A 22,732-nucleotide genomic window follows, 5' to 3' on the forward strand; every position below is an offset into this window, starting at 1 on the left:
GGTTGATAGAACCCATACGGTGATACAAACGGGGCATACCAGCCAGACACAGGAACACACACACATACAGAAGAAAATTGCGAATTGGATCCAATATTTGTTCCAGTCGGTTTGAAACCGTTGCCAAGTGTACATCATCATTCCATAATTTTAGTTTGTTTTTTTTCTGATTCAATATGAAACGATTTACAAACAACTAACTAACCTAACTAGCTAAATGAAATGACAAAAAAAAACCAAATAGTGAAACACAAGCAAAAAGGAAATATGCTTAATTTTCTGATGAAAAAAATGGACCAAATTTGCCTTTTTTTTGATATTCTTTTCTTCGGTTATGTGTTTAAGTGTGTAAATCATCATCATAGTGAAATTTTCTCAAATAAATGTGTTTAAGTGTTTTTATCGTTTAATGATGATGGTTCTTTTTCCACGTTCAATAATGGTGGGATTAATATTCCAAAGCACGTATCTGATGTGATAATGATGATTGTTTTTCTGTCTTTATAGTTTTCGGTTTAAGTTTATTGTTTGGTTATGTAACAATCGTTTTTCTCTCTCTCCATATTCTTTTTCAAAAATAAAAAACACCGTCGATTTGCCAAAAGTGTTAACGAAAAAATGAAAATGATAAAAAACTAATTTAAAAAAAATATTTCCATTTTATAAAAATGTTTGGAATATTTTCCATCAATAATAACGATTGGTTAATTACCACTATCAATGTGATGTTTAATTGTCGGTTTATCATTGAAATTCTATCCTATTTCATCAATCTGTTTACTGTGATATGGCTCAAATTTCATTGTTCAAACATCATCAATATTGATTATCAACAACAACAACAAAAACAGCAAAAATCAAATAATCGATTGAATAGAAAAAAATTTCATCTAATTTCATTTTCATTTTCATTATTTATAATTTCATTTGTATTTATAAATCAAAATATTAATAATGTTGAATCATTGATTTTAGATAATTTTTCAACAACAATAAACAAAATTGATTTTGTTGAAAAATCAATGGAAAACACCAATAATGATAATGATATTATTGAAAATTCCGATTCATCAATCTCACAACCAGATCTATCTGGTAATAACATTGATGATGATAACGATGATGATGAAAATTCAATGGCCAACAATGATTTTATTCTTAACAACGATGAAGTAAGTGATGCAGAATTGAAAGATAAACACATACTCAAATACACTGAAAAATACACACTCGAACAAAAAGAAATACTGAATTCTTTCGTTTGCAAAGAAAATACAGAATTTTCTTGAACCGGATTTTTCTTTTGGTAATTTCCTTAGTGTATCACATTAAATTCGTTTATTTTTCTGTAGTCGTAGTTGTAGTGTGTGTGTGTGTAATGTGGGTTTTATTACAGATTTCATTAATTCAATTCTTTCGTTTGTTTCGCTTTTTCTTTTCGTGAAAAAAAATACCCAAAAAAATAGGAAATTTTACAAACAATTCATTCGATTAGTGAAGGAAAATATTGTACGGCTTCAATGAATACTGCTACTGGTTTAACAGCTATTGGAACATTTCCGTCCGCAATCATTTCATCTGCATCTGTATCTGAATCTGCATCACATTCAATCATTTCTATGGTTAATATTTCAAAAAACAATGTGGGTGATGATAAACAAAAAATTAATAGAAAAAAATTACGTTTAAATCGTGATAATCATCAACAACAAAATTTTCATCATCAATTTCATCATCATCACCATCATCAACAACCGATTGTAATGGATGAAAATCTAAGTCAAACTAATCAAAATCAAAATCTATCAACATCGATTGTAACAACCAAAACAAAAATTATTAATTTATTAAATGAAATTAATAAATTTGAATCAATTTATTCACGATTTCATCATCAACAAATTAATCCCAAATTTTCAAATGAAAAACAATTATTTTTACAAAAAAAATTAATCAATAATGAACAATGTAAATGTGTTAAAAAATGTATTGATCTTTTAGCAAAAATATTATCCAATTATGAACCATTATCCGATCGTTTTCAATTAATCAATCAAACTATTATGCAATCATCATTGATTGAATCAAAAATATATAGGTTTGTTTCGGTTTATTGTTTATTTATCAATTTGTAATTCGGTTTGGTAATTCGTCTTTTTTCACTTTGTAATTTGTTTTCTTGACCACCACCTTGTGTCAAAATAGACTTTCAATTGCATGGATTCAAAACAATAATAATGATGTTCAACAATGGCCAATTTCAAATGATGATCAATCATCGATTGATGATGATGATATAAAATTACAATTTTTTCAATGTAATAAAACAATTGAAAAAAATCTATTAAATAATGAAAAATGTCATAATATTATATCGATAATTGAATCAACTGAAGTTATATCCAAATGGTTTTCCCCAAAATTATTGAAAATTTTAAAAGAAAAACGTTTTTTCAAACATTTAAATAATGATTCATCATCATCATCAACCGAATGGTCAAATATATTTTTCGATTGTTTTCATAATCGTTGGTTTATTACATATCATTCATTGATATTACAATCAATCTATGATGATGATAATGGTGATGATTTTGGTGATAATTCTTCTTCGTCAACAAATTCTACAACAGCCAAAAATGATGATGACAATGATGATGATGATGATTTTAGATATTGGTTTCGTGTACGTGGTATAATAAGTGCCGATATTGATATAACTGATACTGATATTAATCAATGTGATCAACAAAAATTATCATTTATAAATGATAAAACAACAACAGCAAATAATCTACGTACAACATTAAATCTCTATGGAACACACAAATGTCATAATGAAAATAGTGAGGTAAATTATCAATAAATTTGATTATAAATGATTGTTGTTGTTGTTTTTAAATTACAAATTAGTTTTGTATTGTTTTTTGATTTGTAAACATGGCAAAAAAAAAGTTTACAAATCAAAATAATTCTTTTCTATTTTCACCCAATAAATCTTGATTAGTGTGCATATAGTCAATTTAAACATTCGATTTCCCTTCACTCACTCACTGATGGAAACACAAATATTGACACTTTTTTCAATTTTTTTTTTCGCTATTTTTTTATCTTTTAAAAATTGATTGAAATTCAAAAAAACCTGCTACAAGCTGTTGTTGTTATTGTCATTGTTTTCTTTGCGTGATGTGTCATAAATGTGTGTGTTTTATATTCATATCAAAATCAGATTGTTTTCCACCATTTAAAATATTCACTTTATTAATTTAACTTTATTTTCACAATTCAAACATCAATATTAAATACAAATACAATTGTTGGCCACCAAATAAAATACAAATATTAACCACCAAATAAACCACCAAATAAAATACCACCAATTCCACTAATTTCCACCTGGGTCGAACTCCAGAGGTTTTCTACCAATGATTAACCAATATCCAACCAATATCCAACTTGAAATTCGACCAACGTTTGCCAAGTTTGATCGGGTTTATATATGCCCGATCAAACATCCATCCATTTGTTTTGTCTACCAAAAATCGCCATCGATGATTTCCTTTTGACCTCGTTCGGCGAATTTACCTTTTATCTTTTCCTGCCATTACCATATTTAGCCATAATCTAAATAAATGTTTTTAATATTATTTTAATCCAGATTCCGCGGCATCCTGTCTTTTATCTTCATTATTTTATTCAATTCCAATTCCATCCTGTACATAGTCCAATTTCATAAACTTGATTTGTTTATTTTCGTTATCGATTTCCATATTTAGCCATAATCTAAATAAATGTTTAATATTATTTTAATCCAGATTCCGCGGCATCCTGTCTTTTATCTTCATTATTTTATTCAATTCCAATTCCATCCTGTACATAGTCCAATTTCATAAACTTGATTTGTTTATTTTCGTTATCGATTTCCATATTTAGCCATAATCTAAATAAATGTTTAATATTATTTTAATCCAGATTCCGCGGCATCCTGTCTTTTATCTTCATTATTTTATTCAATTCCAATTCCATCCTGTACATAGTCCAATTTCATAAACTTGATTTGTTTATTTTCGTTATCGATTTCCATATTTAGCCATAATCTAAATAAATGTTTAATATTATTTTAATCCAGATTCCGCGGCATCCTGTCTTTTATCTTCTAAATTAATTTGTTATCAATTCCAATTCCATTTTTGTCCATAGTCCAAACTTCATCAATAAGATTTGTTTATTTTCGTTATTCGATTTCCTTCCAATAAGTTTTGTTTTGATTTTCCAATTCCCATGAATAATAATTTTTCCACCACATTCATTTTTTTCCAAAGAAAAAGAATATTCTTCAAATTGAATTTTACACTTGAAAATTTTACCGTTTTTTCCCGTTGTTTTTGTTTCCCAGAATTTATTTAAATCAAATTTTGAATCTGTTTTTTTTGTTCCACTTTAAATACATTCATTCATTCATCCATTTTTACGATTCTAATTTTACAATGTTTGTTTTTTTCCCCATTGTTTTTGTTGTTGTTGTTGTTGTTGTTGATCATTTTCATTTTTACGTGAAAAAACAACAGCTAATATAAACGACCATGATGATGATTATGATTCACTGGAAAACCAAAACAGAATTCAGTCAATAATAAACCTGCAATAGTGCGGTGTAAATGTTTGTTATTGTTGTTGTTGTTTGGGAAAAAATGAAAATAATAAAAATTTTCTTTCTTTCATTCTTTTATCGATAAAACAATAAATCAACAACAACGAAAACAACAACAGAAAATTCAATAAAGAATTTTTTGATGAAAAAGGAAATTGTTGTTGTTGAAATCGAAAAATGAAATATAAGAAAAAAAAGAGAGAATCCAAACAAGTAAAATATTTTACAGCACAAAAAGAGAGAATGATAAATCAGAAAAGAAAAACTTACGAAAAGTTTAATTGTGTGTGTCTGTGTGTGTGCGTTTTATTATCAGAGAAATTTTCCCATATTTTTCCCGTTCAATATCAGTGAAAAAAAATTCTGCCATAATTTCCAATTGTTTCGCAATTCCATAGGAAAATCGAATGTTAGTGAAATGAAACATCCGTTTTGAAAAGAAGAAAAACCTTTTTTTCCATAATGATGCAAGTAAATGTTTTCCAAACAGATTTGATATGAAAGCCGGAAAGTTTTTTTTTCTTCTTTTTTCTTTTCACTATCTATCTGGATTATTACAATTTATTCGATGACGTAAATGTGTGTGTGTGTATCTGATGATGATTTTTTTTTTTTTTTTTTGAATGTAAAAAAAAGCAATAACACATTCAACAAATTCATAGGTCTCATGTCAATTTTTTTTTTAATCAAACTTTTTCTTCCGTTTCTCTCTCTCTCTCTCTTCGATGTATTTTTATTTTCAGGTTTTTCAAAATGTCAAATGTCAATTTTAAGTAACGATTTGTTGTTTGTTTTTTTTTCCAGAAAAAAAAATGTTAAATACTTTCAACAGAAAAATGATGGAATTTAAAATTGTCGTTTTTCTTTTCCTATAGGAATTGCACGAAAGAGAGAGAGGGAGAGAGAGAGAGATAAACAGAAATGTATCACATTTGAATAATGATATTATTTTACTTTCGAAAAAAACTAAACTTTCCTTTTACCATTTCTCCTCATTCATTCATTCGATTATTATTAATTTTTGTTCAATCATATTCAAATTCTCTTTTTTTTTCTAGTGTATTTTTATATCTGGTGGTGGATTATTTCGTGGTGGTTATCAATGTCGTTGTAAAATGGGGTAAGTAAATATAACATATATGAAAATATTGAAAGTTAGCTTCACTGCAATGCATTTTCATAATGATCAACATTTTTTTTCAATTTCATTCAATATATAGTTTTCATTCAATTGTAACAAATTTTGGTCCAACATTCAATGGTACATTAATGGAACGTTCATATCAGGATAAACAGGATGGTAAAAGGTAAGTTAGGAATTTTTTTTTGATTCTCTCTTTTCTCAAATTCTGTGTTTGTATTTTTAAAAAATCAAAATTTGAATTTACAGTCCAGCATATGATTATATGTTTCAATGTGAACGTTGTCAACCTGGTTGTGAACAATGTCAAGATAATACACCATGTTTATCATCATATAATTATGCATTTCGTATATCATTATTAACAATAACAATATTATGTATAATATTTACATTTATATTGGCATTAAATATTTATCGTTTTCGTCGTTTAAAAGTAATAAAAGTTGCATCACCAATATTTCTTTGTATTACATTGTTAGGTTGTGCTAGCATGTATCTTGAGGTTTGTTTTTATTTTAATCAACATTATTATCATATTTGATCTTTCTTTCATTTAAAAAAAAAATCTTTTTTTCTCACCCAAAAAAAAACTCCATAAAGACTGTTATGATATTTCCAGTAATGAATACAGCCACTTGTATATTAACAAAATGGACCAGGAATTTTGGTTTTTGTTTAACATATTCATCATTATTATTAAAAACATGGCGTGTATCATTAACATATCGTGTAAAATCAGCACATAAAATTAAATTAACCGATAAACAATTATTACAATGGTTATTTCCAATATTATTAGTAATGGTTATTTATCTTGGTGCATGGACAATTTCGGATACACCGAAACCAAATTATATTGTTGATTGGAATAATTTAAAATTTAAACAATGTGATTATAGTTGGTGGGATCATAGTCTAACTATTGGTAAGTTTTTTTTATGAAGATTTTTTTTTGTTGTTGTTGAAAAAATTTCTCTCTTGAAAATTTTTTCCAATGTTGAAAAATTTTCCATTTTATTTCTATGCATGACGATGATGTTATGATAATGTTTATTATTTTTCATTTTTCATTTTTTTCCAAGGTGAATTTTTATTCTTGCTTTGGGGTATAAAAGTTTGTTATAATGTTCGTAATGCACAATCATTATTCGATGAAGCTAAATATATAACATGGGCAATATATAATATTACTATTGTCAATATGGTTATGATTCTTATTCAGTAAGTTTTTCATTTTTCCATTTTTGTTGTTGTTGTTGTTGTTGTGTTTGTCAAACAAACAAACGAAAAATTGTTTTCAATTTTTAATTTCCCATTTTCAATCTTGTTTTCTTCTTCTTCTTCTTCGTTGTTGTCAGTTTATTTATACTACCAGATTCAGGTCCTGATATAAAATATTTTTTCGGTTTTCTACGTACACAATTAAGTACAACAACAACAGTAATATTAATATTTGGTCCAAAATTTTATCGTGTTATTAAAGGTGAAGGTGATTTATGGAATACAAATTTACAAGCACGTTGTATGATGATGGCTGAAACATATGCATTCAATGGTATTAGTTTAGCACATGAAGAAACAACTGATCTTTATCAGGAAAATGATGATCTTAAACGTGAAATACAAAAACTTGCAGCCCAATTAGAATTAATGAAACTTTGTCAAATGGAATTTCGTAATCGTCATCTGAATAATCATTCAAAATTTTTACGTATTCAACAACAACAGCAATTACAACCAGAATAATAAAAAAAAATCGAAACATTGAAAATCAGAAAATTTAATCCAAACTTCCGGCAAACTTTACCTGAAACCTGGATTTTTCTCATCGTTCAACGCAATTTTCAAAAATCTTGAAAATATAGTAGCAAACGAACAAAAAAAAAACGATAAGAATTTTTTTTTTGCATCATGAATCCTAATGACGTGAACATCATGAATGAACACATCGTCTAATAATAATCGCGAATAGATTTTGGAAAAAAAAGTAGCAATGGGAAATGGAAAACTGTATGATAAGAATGGAACGCACAAACGAAACGAAACGAACTAAACGAAAGAATCCATTTAAAAAAACTACCTGAAACGAAAAAAAAATACCAAATTGGAAACGATTATATATGTGAACCATAAGATGAAAATCAACTTGAAACATACAAGATGATGACGTAAAACATACGATGTATTTATTTGTAATGTGTTATGTTATGTGTAAATTTGTTATCTATTTTTTTTTGTTGTTTTCATTCATTCTTTCAAATTGCCATGGAAACAAACATGGAATATATTATTTTTGCACATTTTATTCTCATTGAAAAAAATAAATTTACTGACAACGTCGACGATGATGATGATTCATTTTTTTATTATATTACACTGTGTGTTGGGATTTTATTCCGTTTGTTTATCCTCTCTCTCTCTCTCCCTTTACGGCACACGTTGATCTCGATGATGTTTGTTTCGAAAAATGTTAAACTATCAAAAAAAAAAAAAAATCAAACTAAAACTTTTTTTTTGAATGAATGATGAAGAAATGAAAGATAAAGGTAAAAATGAGAAAAACGAAGCAAACAAAAAAAAAACTTCAATTTATTTCAGAATCATCATGTTGTTGTTGTTTTCTTGTATACTCATCATTCATTCATTCATTTGTTTGATGAAAAAAAATAAAAACTTTTTTTTCAGATTGAAATTTGATCGTTATGAATCAAATTCTTCATTTTTTCAAACATGAAAACATTAGGTCATCATTTTAAAATGATTACAAAATTTGATTATTATTTTTTTTCTTGGTTAACATTCAATTTCAATTTTGGAAAACGAAAAAATTCAACGAATTGATTTTTGTTTACATTTTTTTTTTTGTTCTTTAACCTGTAAGTGGGGTTTTGTTCCGCTTCCAAAAATGATTGAAATAAAAAAAATTGATTGCCTGCATTGATTTATTTTTCGGGTTTTTCGAGCGTTTTGGTGTTTGTTTTGTCAAGTTTTACCCACAATATAAAATCTTGCAGAAGCGAAGCGAAACGATATTTTCATTCATTCATTTTTTTTTGTTATTCTATAAATAGATTGGTTCAAATAGAATCAAAAAAAGTGAGAAATTATGAAGAGAAAAAAAAAGAAATTCTTGTTTATAAATCAAAAAAATAAAAATAAAAATTAGCCAAGAAAAATAAAAATGATTCTGATCATGAAAAGTATATATCAAAAAAAAACACTGGAAGCAGATTCTATCATCATCATCATCACAATTGAAATAATAATAATCATTATCTAAAAATAGCCAAACAAACAAACAAACAGAAATAAAAAAAGGTTTCACCATCAACATCATAAACATCATCATTATTTCAAGCTGCTTGTTTTTGTTTGTTTTGTTGTTGGTTAGATGCCCGATGGAAATTTGTTTTTGTTTGTTTGTTTTCACTTTTTTTTTGCCACTAATTACCATCCGCATCTTCATTCGTATTGTCATCATCATCATCATCTGATTCATTATTATTATGGTTATGGTTGTTGTTGTTTACCAATTTTTCGTTGTTTGTAGAATTCTGTTCTTTTTGATTATAATAACGATTTTTCCAATCTTTATACCTATAGAGATATTGCAGAAGAGAGAGAGAAAGAGAGAAAAAACGAAACAAGATAGTGAATTAATGGCAAATTTTGAACTTAACATTCATAAATCATCATCATTTTCTCTGGAAATTTTAAACATCCAGAAACGAACGTAATTCGTCGTACCGGAACCAAAATATATTTAAAACCAAGTTTTGAAATGTGAATTTGTTAACCCAAAAAAAAAAAAATAAAAACTAAAAGAAACTAACCTCCAAATATCATGATATTTATTTGCTTCACCCCATTCTTCTTTATGATAAACATTTTTCCAACCATGTTTAAAATGTCCTTTATCAGCATAATGTTCATTTTTTCCTTCTTGTTTCATATCGGATGCAGATGCCGATGATGATGGATCATTGTCATCGGCCTCATCATTGTATAGGATTTTATTCTCCAACGGTAACATATCAACATTATCATTGATTGAATGATTTCTAATTCGTATTGGATTTAAATGGCTTGAACTTGGCTGTTGAATATCAAAAATTAATGGTTTAAAATCCATTGTTCGTGATTCTCTTGGTTGTTGCTTGAGTTGTTCTGGTTTCGGAATCATCAATATTTCATCATTATCATTATTCATTTCGATTGTTTTCAATATTGGTGGTTTCCAATCAGAAAAATTGAAAAAATTTGGCTCAATTTTTCTTTCCATAATAATTCCCATATCATTATCGAATCGGGTATTGGTATTGTTGTTTTTATTTACCGATTCGATTCGATCATTACCATCATTACCATCATCGTTATCTTCATCTTCTTCATCATCATCGATTTTATCATTATTTAAAATTTGTTCAGGTTCATAACGTGAATTATATGGCCAATTCGTTGTTGTTGTTGTTGTTTCATCATTATTTTTATTCAAATCAACTTTTGGTTGATTATTCTTTAATCTATTTATTTCCATTGATGATTCATCGAATGATGATGGTATTGATGATGATTGAAACATGTTTAAATCATTCCAATAAAATGGATGATATGATGGAATATTTAATGTTGTTGTTGATGGTGAAATAATCGTATTACGTAATCTTGGTTGAACAATATCCAACCAAAATGGTCGTTGAATTTTTTTCTGATTACGATTTTCTGATGTCAAAAAAATTTCTTTCGGTGTATTTAATATGAAATGATTTGATTTCTGTTTCATATTGATTAGATTTTTATTACTTTCATCATTTTGTTGTTGTTGTTGTTTCAATTGAATAGCATCTCTTAGTAATTGATCAAAAAGTATAAATCTTGTTAGGCTAATCGGTTCATTGAATAATGTTGATGACGATAATAATGATGGTGATGAATATTGAATTTTTGGTGATTGAAAACTTGATTCGGCCATTATTATTGGATTATCATTATTATTATTGATAATATTTTCGAATGGAACAAATGGTTCATATGAACTAATATCATTACTATCGTTAATGCCACTGCTACTTGTAATACCACCATTGTTGTTAATGCCACTACTACCGAAATTTGATTGATCCGTATTGAGCAATAATGTCGATGATGTTGATATTGATGGAAAATCTTCCGGTATATATAATGGTAATGTTAATTGAAATAATTGATTCGATGTTGTTGGCAATGATAATTCATTTGTTGTTGATGGTAATGGTGATGGTGGTGGATAATAATAATTGGATAAAATTGGTAATGTTGATTCAGACATTTGAAGATCTGTAATGATTTTTTGTTGTTGTTGTTGTTGTTGTTGACGATTATCCTTCCCATAATCATAACCATTATTATCATTATTATCCGGATTACGAATCGGTTCGAACACTGGAATTTCAATCGGTGGAATTATCGGCGTACCAAATATAGCCTGATCAGAAAATAATGGTATCGGTATTGTTTTCAATGATTTTGATTGTCGATGATTAAAATAATTAAAACGTTTCTGTTGATCGGATAACCATGTATTCGATAATTTGGATGTTTTTGTTCGTAATTTTTCAAATAATGATGTTGCAACTAATAATAAATTTGCATCGGCAACCTGTACAGGATTATTGCCTAAATTAATTATCTTTTTTTTTTGTTTGAAAATGATGAAAACAAAAAGGATAAACGTTAAATCAACAAACAAAGAAGAAGAAGCAAATCAAAATATTTACCCATAAATAAATTGTTATATAACTGATTAACATTTTGTTTGGAAAAAAAAGTTATTGATTCGTTTGACTAAAAAAGAAGAATGTTATCATTGGCCGAATCCTTTTTCTGGAATCAATTTCGTTTCATAATACCGAAGACGACGACGACAACAACAAAATCATCTTCATAAAATTGGTTAAGAAGAAATTTTCTTATGTTAACCATTTGTTTGATTGAACATTTGGATTGGAAAACATTTTTTTTACAATCCAAAAATCAAAGAAAAAACAACAACAACAACAAAAATTCTTAATTCTAATCATACAGTTTATATATACTGTGTTGGTAACTTGCTCTCCAGCTCTTCAACAAAATTTTATTCCGAAAAAAATATTCTTAATAGCCAATTTCTCTCTCTCTCTCACTCACTTGATCATAATAAATCACTGATGAAGAAAAACCAAAAAAAAAACACTTTTGATGATAATGAAAAAAAGACTAAACTAAACTAAATAAAAATTTCCCCAACTTCAAAAAAAAAAACATAATAAATAAATAAATGAAAAAAAAATTACAAAGAGAGAGAGAGTATCAATGATGATGATGGTCGAATGAAATTTTTTTTAGTTGGAAATTATAGAACTGGGTTTTTTCTTTTGATTACCCGTTTTGTAATAACCGATTTGTAATTTTGTTTTTTTTCCATTCATTCATTCATTCATTGCCTGTGAGAATTAGGTATATTTATTACACACACACACACACACACAAACACAGTGAGATTAAATAATGATAATGATAGAAATTAGATCAAAACAATTTCGATGATGATATTAATTTGAACGTTCAACAAAAAAAAAAATGAAGATTATTCGGACCAATAAATTTTCTCTCTCTCTCTCTCTCTCTCTCTGAATTACCCGCTTATTTCACGGTATTAATGATGGCCTCGAATAACCGAAACTATGATGATGGTGGTGGTGGTGGTTGTGAAAAAAAAACATTCATTTTGTCGCCTTGATTTTTTTATTATTATTATTTTTTCCGAAGACGAAAAAGAAGTAAAAAAAATCTCCATATCATTATGATGATTTAACACTGTCATTTCTTTTCGTTTGATTGATAGAATTTTGTTTTTTTCCTTCATTCATTTTCATTCTGATTCTCATCATCATTTTTTTTTATTTTTAATTTAAATTTCTCACTTACATTGTAATCATCATCATCGTTTTTCATTTATTCAAATGATGATTTTACAATCAATTTCAATAACCAAAAGAAAAAAAATCTCATGTGAAAATCTATCCAGGGTTTTTTTTTCATTTACTTGATTGCTGATCTAATTGTTTTCTTCCCCTAGTCGCCAATATCAGTCCGAACAAAAAACGAAACAAATTGAAAAATTACACGTATAATTTTCGAATGAAAACAAAAAAAAAATTCATTTTGAAAATCCAAATCCAAAATGAAAAAAAAATTCAAAGTTTTTTTTCTGTTAACGAAAAGGGATTTTTTATTGTAAATTTGTTGTTGTTGTTGTTGTTTTCAAAATGAAATACAGTTGAATGATTTTTTCTTTTCCACCAACCAGGTGTATAAAATGTAAATTTTTTCTCCCACTATACTTCTCTTCTCTACTTGTTGTTTAAAAACATTCATCATTCACAAACAGAAGATTATATATTCAATTTTTATGTGCTTTACAGGTATATAATTTTTGTTTTTGTTGTTGTTTTGTTTCAATGAGATAATCCTTGATTAATGTAAATTTTGTTTTGTCTGTAAATTTTTGTTTCTCATTCATTCATTAATTAGAGGGGAAGGGTGAAAACCATTGATTAACGTTTCAAAAGTAAATCATTTTTGTTTTTGGTTACAAATTTTACTAACACTGTGTGCGAAGGAAAGGGAAAAGTGTTGTTGTTGATAGTGATTATGATGATGATTATGATGAAATTATGAATTGATAAAGACAAGAAAATGAATGAATGAATAAAGATGATTAAAGATGATTAATATGCGATGAAATTGAAAACCAAACAACAACAACAAAAAAGTATTGAATTGTTGTTGTTGTTGTTGAATGATAAAGATGTGGATGATGAATGAATGAATTACATGAATGATATAAGCTTGAAACAAAACAAAACAAAAACAAAGGAATTTTCTTTCGTTTCCATTATATTGCTATGGGTATGTGTATGAATCAAACAATGAGAATATAGGTCTGGTATGTGTGTGTAGGTGTATTTTTTTCTGGTATTTTTTGTGCTTTTCTGATATGTTCAATTTTTAATCGATTTTTGCTTTGTTTTGCTTTTGTTTTGGATGTATAATACCATAATGTTGATGATGATTTTGATGATAAGAATTCTATTCAGACAGAATAAATAATTGATTATATTGATGATATAGTGGAATTCTTCTTTTTCTTAATAAGGCTTTTTTTTGTTGTCTTGTATTCTGGTGATTCTGGTGATTCTGATTTGTCATGTGAATATTTGATGCCGGATGATACTGGATGATGATGATGAAAATATTTTTTTTTGATTGAAAAAGATGTTTTTGTTGTTGTTGTTGTATTATGAGGATTATATAAACGATGAGAAAATGAATGAATGAACGAATGAATGGATGAATAAATGAACAAATAAAGTGGAATGGAATGTTTTTGTGGTAATATTTGATGCTGATGTAGAATGATGTTGGATGATGCTGATGTAGAATGATGATGTAGAATGTATGATGATAAATTCATAAATAAATAGAGAAAAAATGCCTCATGAGAATTAAATGAAAGAATTTTTTTTTTGCCTAGATGAAAGATCTAGATTCTGGATTCTTGTTGTTGTATGAAATGTATTTTTTGTTGTTGTTGTTGTTGATATCGCTAGAATAATTGTGTTGTTGTTGTTGTTGTTGATGATGATGAAGATGATAATTAAGATGAGTTTTTGTTGTTGTTGTTGTTGATAGGATGCAATTTCAATTATGTGTCATAATGAATGAATGAATGAATATTTTGATATGGTTGATGTTGTTGTTTAATGTTTTGATGTGTACCGTGTTGATTGTTGATTTTTTTCGGATCCAAATTAGATATTTTTATTTTGTGTGGGTTAAATTCGTTAATCATAATCGCCCGAATAATCATCACCTTGACCACCATCATCTCCATCATAATCGGCTGAACCACCACCACCACCATCCGAATTATCGCCTTGTCCACCATGATCATCATGATCCTTGTTTTTATTTTTATTGTTTGAATCGTAGTCATAAGAATCAAATTTTCCACCACCAAAGCTTACCGAATAATCATCATCATCATTGTTGGCTTCACCACCACCACCACCGCCACCACCACTATGATCATCACCGCCATCATCGTAACCATCGCCAAAACCATCATCATCAGCTAATAATAAACGTCTTTGTCCATGAATTTTTGTTGGTGTTGATAATGATGATGATGATGCAAAATCATTTACATCATTATGCAGTAATAAATCTTCGGGATCTGTATCATCCGGATCATCTGGTGCTTTTGATTTTTGTAAAAAAAAGAAAATTTTAATTACAAATTACAAATAATATCCATTCAACAAAAAAAAAGCTTACCATCATCATTACCAAGATCATTAACATTTTCATCATTAAATTCTGAAGAACCTAAATTTACTGCATTCGAATCTGGAATAGCCGTTTGTCCATGATCATAATTTCTAGCTGGAATTAAATTAGTTTTTTTCGTTGGTTGTTGATGAAAATAATTAAATCTAGTTGAATAACGTTTTGTAATGCCTTTATTACCACCACCACCATTAGATGATGGTACATTTGAATCAGCAGCTGATGTATGACGAAATTTATATTTAGAATCACCATATGAATTGATTGGTCTTCGTTCTGATTGAAATGAAAATGGATCAACACGATTTGATTCTAAATAATTTGGTGTTCGTCGCCGTCTTGATGATGATAAAATACCACTGCTGCCACCAACACCACTATCATTATCATCACTATTGCTAAATGCTGAAGATGTTGGCGATGGTGTTTGACGAGAATCATGATGATGATTATTATAATAAAGATGATTATGTGAAAATGGATTATTATTATGATGATGATATTGATGTTGAGGTATTGATTTCATCATTATACCATTACGTGGATAACGAGGATAATCAGCATTAATCGGTATAAATCTTGATTCACCAGTATTTGTTCCTTGTTGATGAATATTTGATGATGTTTTCGTTGTTGTTGTTGGATTAATTTTTTGTTTATTTTTATCACCATCAATAAAATGACATTCACGTGTCATAATGTACGAACCTCGTTTAGCAGCAGCAGCAGCAGCTAATTTTCCATCATTATCATCATCATCATCATTATCCAAACTACGTTTTTTACGTCGTCTACGAAATTCATCATCACTCATTACGTTATTACCGTTCGTTGTTGCTGATTGTCCAGGTAATGATGCTGAAATTTCTTTGTAAACCTGTTTGATTTTTTGGTTTTGGTTTTTGTTTTCATCATCAGCCATACGATGTGAACAAAAAAACAAAACAAATGATAGAAAAAAACAAAAAAAAAGCAAGGCAAAGAGATTCATTGATTTGAATTACATTACCGTTTCAAATCCATCGATTCAAATCAAATTATATGGGAAATAAGAGTGAAGATAGAATAAATAAACAAGAAAAAGAAAAAGAATTTACCGTTTTACATCCTTTTAATGCTTCCACACGGCTTGGTATATTGAATGATGCTGAATTATCCTGATCAAATTCTGATGTATCATCATTATTCCATGGTATATCGAAATCATTATCATCTTGGCCATTATCATGTTCCTGTCGATCAATATCACCATCAATTTCATCAATTATTTTTTGTGCATTTTTATTTTGTTCATTATTATAAATATTTTTCTTTACCGTTCCATCTCCTTGATTATCATTTGTTGGTGATTGTCGTTGTTCATCATCATTATCGATATCATCATTATCGTCATCATAATCACCTTCATCATAATCTAATTGTTAGTTTTTTTTGCATTCAAAAAACAAAAAACAAATTCATTTTTATCTGAATTGTTTTTCTGTGTGTTTGATTTTAGCTTACCTGCTTGTCCATCATTATCATCATCATCACGTGGATTATTACGTACAATATCCATTGGTATTGGTGGATAATGTTTAATATTTGGATCATCTAATGTCCATGGATCATAACTATTGTAAAAATTTCTACTTTCAGATGAATTTAGATTCAATTCTTTTGCTGTTGTTGATGGTGGCGAAGATTGTTGTTCTTGTTGTTGTTGTTGGCTATCATTATTATTATTATTATTTGGCAAATATTGATGAAAATATACAGTTGATGTTGCATTTGATGATTGATTTTTATCATCATTATTGTCACTATTATGTGTTGTTGTTCGTGATAATGTTAATGATGATGATGGTATGCTACCAATAGCATTGATTGTTCCAATCAAAAATAATGATGGAACACTACTGATCATTAGGATTAATATCACAAACATTTTAATCGATTTTTATTTTTCTGGTTATTTCGCCCGAAAAATTATTCAAATTCAATTCGGTTTTGTTTTGTTTCAAACACAGAACACAAACACAAAGGTTGTTTATCTGATTTATTTAATCAATTTTTTCGGTCTTGTCCCATATGATAAATGACAAAAAAAATGTTTTTCATTTTGTTGGAAAAAAAACCAACAACAAAATAAATAACACCAAACCAAAGAAACACACACACACATAAAAAGAAAAAACCAATAGGAATTTGATCAACAACAACAACAAAATTTTTTTTAAAATTTTTACCTTTTCATTCGAATTAATCTGTTTGATCTTTTATACCTGAAGATCTATAAAAAAAATCGATTGTATCGATTTTACGAAAAAAAAATCGAATCTTTAATTTCTCTTTTGTTGTTGTTGGTGGTGGTGTTAATCTTTCTCTTTACCATTTTTGTTTTTTCACTTTCAATTCAATTCTTTTCCGATTTAAGAACTTGTCAAACTCTTTAGGATCATTTTTCATTCATTTTGTTCATCATCGTCTACGTCGAAACCCAATCTTTACTTTTCAATTTCATCAACAACAACAACAAAATTGGATAAGGAACAACGAAGAAAAAATCTGGAACAACAAACAAAATTTTAATTCAAATCCGACCCGATAATTTTTGATCTACATTGGAAATCTATATACTCGACATATATCGGAAGGAGACATTGTTGATGTCTGAATTGATGTTGTTGTTGGATGACAAATGTGAAAATATCGTCGACAAACGATTACCACCACCACCATCAATCGATCGATCGATCGAAGTTTATTATTATTTTGTCGCAGCCGAATTTTGATTTTTCCCCCTGTTTAGATTTTCTTTCATTATATGGAGACAATTGGTAACATTGCTCTTCGACCTAACGATATTATTTCATTTTAAATTATTTACAGTTAATTTTCATAGTTCATGACATATTTATTTATTATATAAAAAAAAACCCGAAATCATTGTCAAATGATGTGATTTTTATAATCTATTTTTTTTTGAAATTTGAAATTAATTTTTTTGCAGAGAAAAAAGATTGTTACAAATTGTAAAAATGAAAACAAAACGGAACAATGGTGGGTGGTTGGTTGGATTTCGAATAAAGATGTGGGGGAGGTGGTGGGGGGATGTTGATGACTACAACAACGGAAAGATTAAAAACGAAAATGTCAACAAAATTTTCAAATATCAATTTGAAAATGATGAAAAAATTGAAATTGAAAATTGATTCGCTAAAAATGAATGAATGAAAGAAAGGAAAAAGACATGTAAGATAATATTGACAGTAACAAAAAAAAAACCAAATAACAAGGGGAAAAAACAAAACAAAAAATGATCAATCTATCCGTCATGCACTAAATGTCAATCGTTCGTTCACAATGTTTCGAATGGATCGATCGATCGATTCGATCGATTGATCGCCTGACCGACAACATTTTGTTTCATTTTGTTTTGTTTCTTCAATTCATATTCATTTTGTATTCATTCATTTTCTCTGAATTGAATCTAACCTAATTGATTGATTGATTGATTGATTGTTAAGTGTTTTATAAGGATTAGTGTTTTTCTTTTTTGTTGTTTACTTGAACACTCGCTATAGCAATTTTGTCAACCGCACATTCAAGAATGGTGGTGGTGGTGGTAAATTGTCGGGGGGGGGAAATTGATAATTATATCCAAAATTTTCAATATAATTTTGCGGTTGTTGTTGTTGAGGTTCATTAACACTCAATTTACACACACAGACACAGAGACACAAAAATATTGACAATTTTTTCATTACACCTTGTAATTGTTTCATTTTCCTGTTTTTTTTTCGTTAATTAATTTACCAATTTTTTCTTTTCATCTGTCTTTTTGTTTTCGTTAATTAATATTATCCAATTAATTAATTAATCGATAATATAAAATACCTTATGGACTATCTGAATGACAGAAAAAAACCCCATCTGCAAATATATATAGTGACTATTGCGACACACACACAGGATTTTTTTTCCGGATTTGTTTTGTTTTCGATTCGATTCGATTCAATTTATCCATCCTTGTTTTTTTCTGTTGTTGTTGTTATTATGAATTTCTTGTGATAATTAATTAACAAAATAAAACAACAACAACAACAAACAATGAATTGAATTCATTTTTAATTGCATATTTTGATGTTAATTAAGTAAAAACAAAAACAAAAAATTTATAAATTCAAAATACAAACAGATTTTTATTTTTTGTTTTACAGGATTTTTATTTTTGCTTGTTTTGTTTTGTTGTTACAAATATTCCTTTTCATTGATCAATATTATAATTAACAATTTTGAAAAATTTTTTCGTTTGACTTGATTTTGAATGATGATTTTGTTGTTGAGGATTTTTTCGTTTTTGTCGTCGTCGCTGTTGTTGTTGTTGTTGTTGTGGATCAATTCCATTCAAATGTTGATTATTAATATGAATTTTTTTATTCGATGGTGATGATGATTTTTCAATCAAATTATTTCCATGTTTTAATCGTTTATTTGATGTTTTTCGATCCAAATCATCATCATCATCATTATCATTATCATTACCATGATGATTATCATTCAATCTATATTCGGGTAAATTTGATTCATATTGATGATGATAAAAATTTATGATTGGTTTTGTTTTTTTGATTGGAATATTTCCAATATATTTTGAATTTGATTCGGGTACAGATAATGATGGTACTATTGATGATGATGGTATATGTAATTTATTCCATACTGGCCATTCAGATATTGGTCGTTGATATTTTTTATCATTTTGTTTATAATCATTATCATCGCTATCATCATTATTTCGGGTAATTTCATTATTATGATCATTATTATCATCATTATTATCGTCGTCGTCTTTCTTTTTTCGGTTTTTAGATTTTTTATCATAAAAATTTTCATTATCATCATCGTCGTCGTCAATATCATTATCGTCGTCATCATCATATGGATCCGATGGCCATGAATCACCATCACCATCATTATCAACAATATCTACATCATCGCTTTGAAATAGTTCATTAAATGGTATTTTTGATCGATATTTTTTACCATTATTATCATTATCATCGATATTTTTATGTTTTTTAACAATATTAATCTTTTGTGGAATATTATCCGATGATGCTATAAATGGTTCATCCATTGTCATTACATTATTGTTGTTGTTTGTTTTAATTGAATTATTTGAATTTTTTCGTACATAAACTACAATATATTTTTCAGTATTTTTATCTGGATTTTTTTGTTGTCGCTGTTGATCATGATTATCATCGTTTGTCGATGCTGTTGTTATTGTTTCATAGATGGTTTTACGTTTTGGACGATTTGTTGTTGGTGATGACGGTGAAATTGGATAAATTGTTCGTCGCCAATAAACTTTAGCAATCATTGGTTGTCCACGTTTTATTGGTGGTAATAGTGGTGGTGGTGATAGTGGTGGTGGATATTCAGTTAATTGTCCAACATTTGAATGAGCTTTTCTTCCTATACGAACTTTGAATAAAAATCGAATGATATTTTTACCAAAAAAGAATTATCTTTTGTCACTTACCTTTATTTCGATTTGATCGATTTATAGGAATTTCTTGATAATGATGTCGATGTCCATGATGTCCATGATGATGAGGATGATGGTAATTATGATCATGATGGTAATCATGTGAATCATCTTCAACAATAGATTCAGCTGGTAATATACGAGATTTCCTTGCTCGTTGTAATAAATGATTTGATGGTCGAAATAGTCGAAAACGTTTACCTTTATAAATAATTGTTTCAGGTGGACGAATATTTTTTGGTGGACGTTTTATTTCAATAATATTTACAACTTGTTTACGATTATCGATTAATTTTATAAGATCATCATCATCATCGTCATCATCTTGATCATCATCCTGGCCATTATCACCACCAACAACATTCGAATCACCACCCTTATTATGTCGAAATAGTATACGTTTATCTTTATCATTAAAATAATGATCAATATCACGTTCTAAATGATATTCATTGTTACCACCACCACCATCATTATTATCGCTATAAATAATTTTTGGTTTTGTATTGGCCAAAATTTTAATCGAATCTAATATTGGTTTTTCATCATATACGACCATTGATGATAATTGTAATGAAGAATTATTATTATTGTTGTTGTTGTTGTTATTATTGTTATTATTGTTTTTATTTTGATAATAATCATTAATATTTGTTTCATTTATAGATGATGATGATGATGATGGATGATGATGATAAATAATCGATGATGATGGATGATTGATCAATGATGATGATGATTTAATCGATAATGGTAATGATGATGATGATGTAATATTTGTTTTTGAATCCAATGTCGATATGATTGCCGGTGATGATATTGTTGTTGTTATATCGGTTTGATTCGGTGCTGCTATCAATAATGATGAATCTGTAACATTCGATGTTGATGATAATGTCATTTCGATTCGTAATAATATAACAATAAATAATAATAATTGAAAAATTATTATAAATCTAGCCATTATTGTTATCATTATTGAATACAGACATTGAAAACAAACAACAACAACATTCGGATGGTATTATTTCAACGAAAAACAAAACAAAACCAACCGAAAAAAAGAAAAGAAAAGAAAAAATATCAATCAATCGGATATTTTCGAAGAAAACCTTGAAAAAAAAGTTTCTCCTTAAAAAAATGAAAATTGTCGAATCAAAAACGTTTTGTTTCGTTTCGTTTTTCGAGGTAATAAAATTCATTCGATACAGATGATGACAAGAAATAATGATTTTTTTTTATTTCATTTTGTTTTTTGCCAAAATTTAATTCGCACAAATTTCTAGTTTTTTTCGATTTGAAATGAACAAAATAAAACAGAGAAGAAAAAAATCCAATATCGAGAGAGAGAGAGACTGGGTGAAAAAAAATGAACAAAGTTAATAAAAATCAGATAAAGATGAGACCTGGAGAAGATTTATTTTTAATTTCGTGGAAAAAGAAATAACAACAACAACGAAGATGATAAACACACCGAGGTGATTCTATACAATATCCAATGGAATGAGAAATGTAATGATTTTTTTTTTTTTTTGATTTTGTTTTTTTTTTGGTTTTTGATTTTTGATTTTCAACTAATCAATACTTTACACACACACATCAAACATAATAAACTTTTTTTCTTTCTTCGTTTTCTTTCATTTCACATTGGAAACATTTCAATTTTGACAATTCGTTATTATTATTGAAGAACTTTTTTGTCGAGAAAAGAAGTGAAAAAAATCAGGAAAAAAATCAACCGCCCGTAACTTATTGGCGTCGATATCGCCGATTTTTTTTTTGTTCATTTCGCTGTCCATATTGGAAAAAGTATTGCGGTTTTTTTGTTTCTTCTAACTGCGTTTCGTTTTTTGTTCAATTTTGACTTGGAATTAGGCAATTTCAATCCAAAATGAAAATTAACTTCAATGAGAAAAACAAAACAAAACGAAAAAATTTTAATGAAAAAAAAAACAAATATATTTTGCGTTGATTGGCAAAATTTAACAAGTCAAATTGCACATTTTGAATCTTGAATGACCTCAATCGTGGA

General features: G+C 27.8%; 4 protein-coding genes and 1 long non-coding RNA gene across 7 annotated transcripts; 2 read left to right on the top strand and 3 right to left on the bottom strand.

Moving 5' to 3' along the window:
- Positions 1-101: 101 nt before the first annotated feature.
- On the top strand, positions 102-7,655 carry LOC113796933 (uncharacterized). Its single transcript, XM_075822535.1, has 10 exons — positions 102-442; positions 508-1,172; positions 1,467-2,098; positions 2,206-2,851; positions 5,710-5,771; positions 5,872-5,958; positions 6,042-6,297; positions 6,396-6,720; positions 6,878-7,016; positions 7,154-7,655. The coding sequence occupies exons 2-10, from the start codon at positions 669-671 to the stop codon at positions 7,539-7,541; spliced, it is 3,039 nt and encodes a 1,012-aa protein (XP_075678650.1). The 5' UTR covers positions 102-442; positions 508-668; the 3' UTR covers positions 7,542-7,655.
- Positions 7,656-8,546: 891 nt separating this feature from the next.
- On the bottom strand, positions 8,547-11,626 carry LOC113796882 (uncharacterized). Its single transcript, XM_075822537.1, has 3 exons — positions 11,552-11,626; positions 9,629-11,463; positions 8,547-9,392 (listed from the first exon to the last, which is right to left on the bottom strand). Exons 1-3 carry the CDS (start codon positions 11,582-11,584, stop codon positions 9,239-9,241), a joined length of 2,022 nt encoding a protein of 673 aa, XP_075678652.1. The 5' UTR covers positions 11,585-11,626; the 3' UTR covers positions 8,547-9,238.
- Positions 11,627-13,391: 1,765 nt separating this feature from the next.
- On the bottom strand, positions 13,392-17,322 carry LOC113796934 (uncharacterized). Of its 3 annotated transcripts, XM_075822623.1 has the most exons (7): positions 16,668-17,322; positions 16,481-16,578; positions 16,262-16,396; positions 15,873-16,041; positions 15,153-15,764; positions 14,843-15,075; positions 13,392-14,776 (listed from the first exon to the last, which is right to left on the bottom strand). In XM_075822623.1, the coding sequence occupies exons 1-7, from the start codon at positions 17,089-17,091 to the stop codon at positions 14,660-14,662; spliced, it is 1,788 nt and encodes a 595-aa protein (XP_075678738.1). In that variant the 5' UTR covers positions 17,092-17,322; the 3' UTR covers positions 13,392-14,659. The 3 variants fall into 3 exon arrangements, with proteins under 3 accessions (XP_075678738.1, XP_075678737.1, XP_027203031.2); XM_075822622.1 differs by having other exon boundaries at positions 15,153-16,041; positions 16,668-17,321; XM_027347230.2 differs by having other exon boundaries at positions 15,153-16,041; positions 16,481-16,566; positions 16,668-17,316.
- A 2,043-nt stretch (positions 17,323-19,365) lies between these two features.
- LOC113796881 (uncharacterized) lies at positions 19,366-21,684 on the bottom strand. Its single transcript, XM_075822536.1, has 2 exons — positions 20,695-21,684; positions 19,366-20,636 (listed from the first exon to the last, which is right to left on the bottom strand). The coding sequence occupies exons 1-2, from the start codon at positions 21,674-21,676 to the stop codon at positions 19,414-19,416; spliced, it is 2,205 nt and encodes a 734-aa protein (XP_075678651.1). The 5' UTR covers positions 21,677-21,684; the 3' UTR covers positions 19,366-19,413.
- On the top strand, positions 21,173-22,594 carry LOC142645674 (uncharacterized). The gene is made up of 3 exons (XR_012846748.1): positions 21,173-21,270; positions 21,367-21,888; positions 21,987-22,594. It is a non-coding gene; the product is annotated as an uncharacterized LOC142645674 (long non-coding RNA).
- The last annotated feature ends 138 nt before the right edge of the window (positions 22,595-22,732 follow it).

The sequence above is a fragment of the Dermatophagoides pteronyssinus genome, unplaced genomic scaffold (assembly GCF_027571235.1).
Source record: "Dermatophagoides pteronyssinus isolate colony J.1.1.1.1 unplaced genomic scaffold, Derpt_VIB-CSIC_2022.12 sq0018, whole genome shotgun sequence".
Taxonomy (NCBI): domain Eukaryota; kingdom Metazoa; phylum Arthropoda; class Arachnida; order Sarcoptiformes; family Pyroglyphidae; genus Dermatophagoides; species Dermatophagoides pteronyssinus.

Coding starts and splice junctions, on each gene's coding strand:
- LOC113796933 (XM_075822535.1), top strand. CDS start 669: ATGTTTGGAATATTTTCCATCAATAATAACGATTGGTTAATTACCACT. Junction 2,852..5,709: donor GTCATAATGAAAATAGTGAG/GTAAATTATCAA, acceptor TTTTTTTTCTAG/TGTATTTTTATATCTGGTGG. Junction 6,298..6,395: donor GTGCTAGCATGTATCTTGAG/GTTTGTTTTTAT, acceptor AACTCCATAAAG/ACTGTTATGATATTTCCAGT.
- LOC113796882 (XM_075822537.1), bottom strand. CDS start 11,584: ATGTTAATCAGTTATATAACAATTTATTTATGG. Junction 11,464..11,551: donor ATATAACAATTTATTTATGG/GTAAATATTTTG, acceptor CAAAAAAAAAAG/ATAATTAATTTAGGCAATAA. Junction 9,393..9,628: donor AAATATCATGATATTTGGAG/GTTAGTTTCTTT, acceptor ATATCTCTATAG/GTATAAAGATTGGAAAAATC.
- LOC113796934 (XM_075822622.1), bottom strand. CDS start 17,091: ATGTTTGTGATATTAATCCTAATGATCAGTAGTGTTCCATCATTATTT. Junction 16,579..16,667: donor TGATAATGATGGACAAGCAG/GTAAGCTAAAAT, acceptor ACTAACAATTAG/ATTATGATGAAGGTGATTAT. Junction 15,076..15,152: donor TGATCTTGGTAATGATGATG/GTAAGCTTTTTT, acceptor AAAAATCAAAAG/CACCAGATGATCCGGATGAT.
- LOC113796881 (XM_075822536.1), bottom strand. CDS start 21,676: ATGATAACAATAATGGCTAGATTTATAATAATTTTTCAATTATTATTA. Junction 20,637..20,694: donor TCGATCAAATCGAAATAAAG/GTAAGTGACAAA, acceptor TTTTATTCAAAG/TTCGTATAGGAAGAAAAGCT.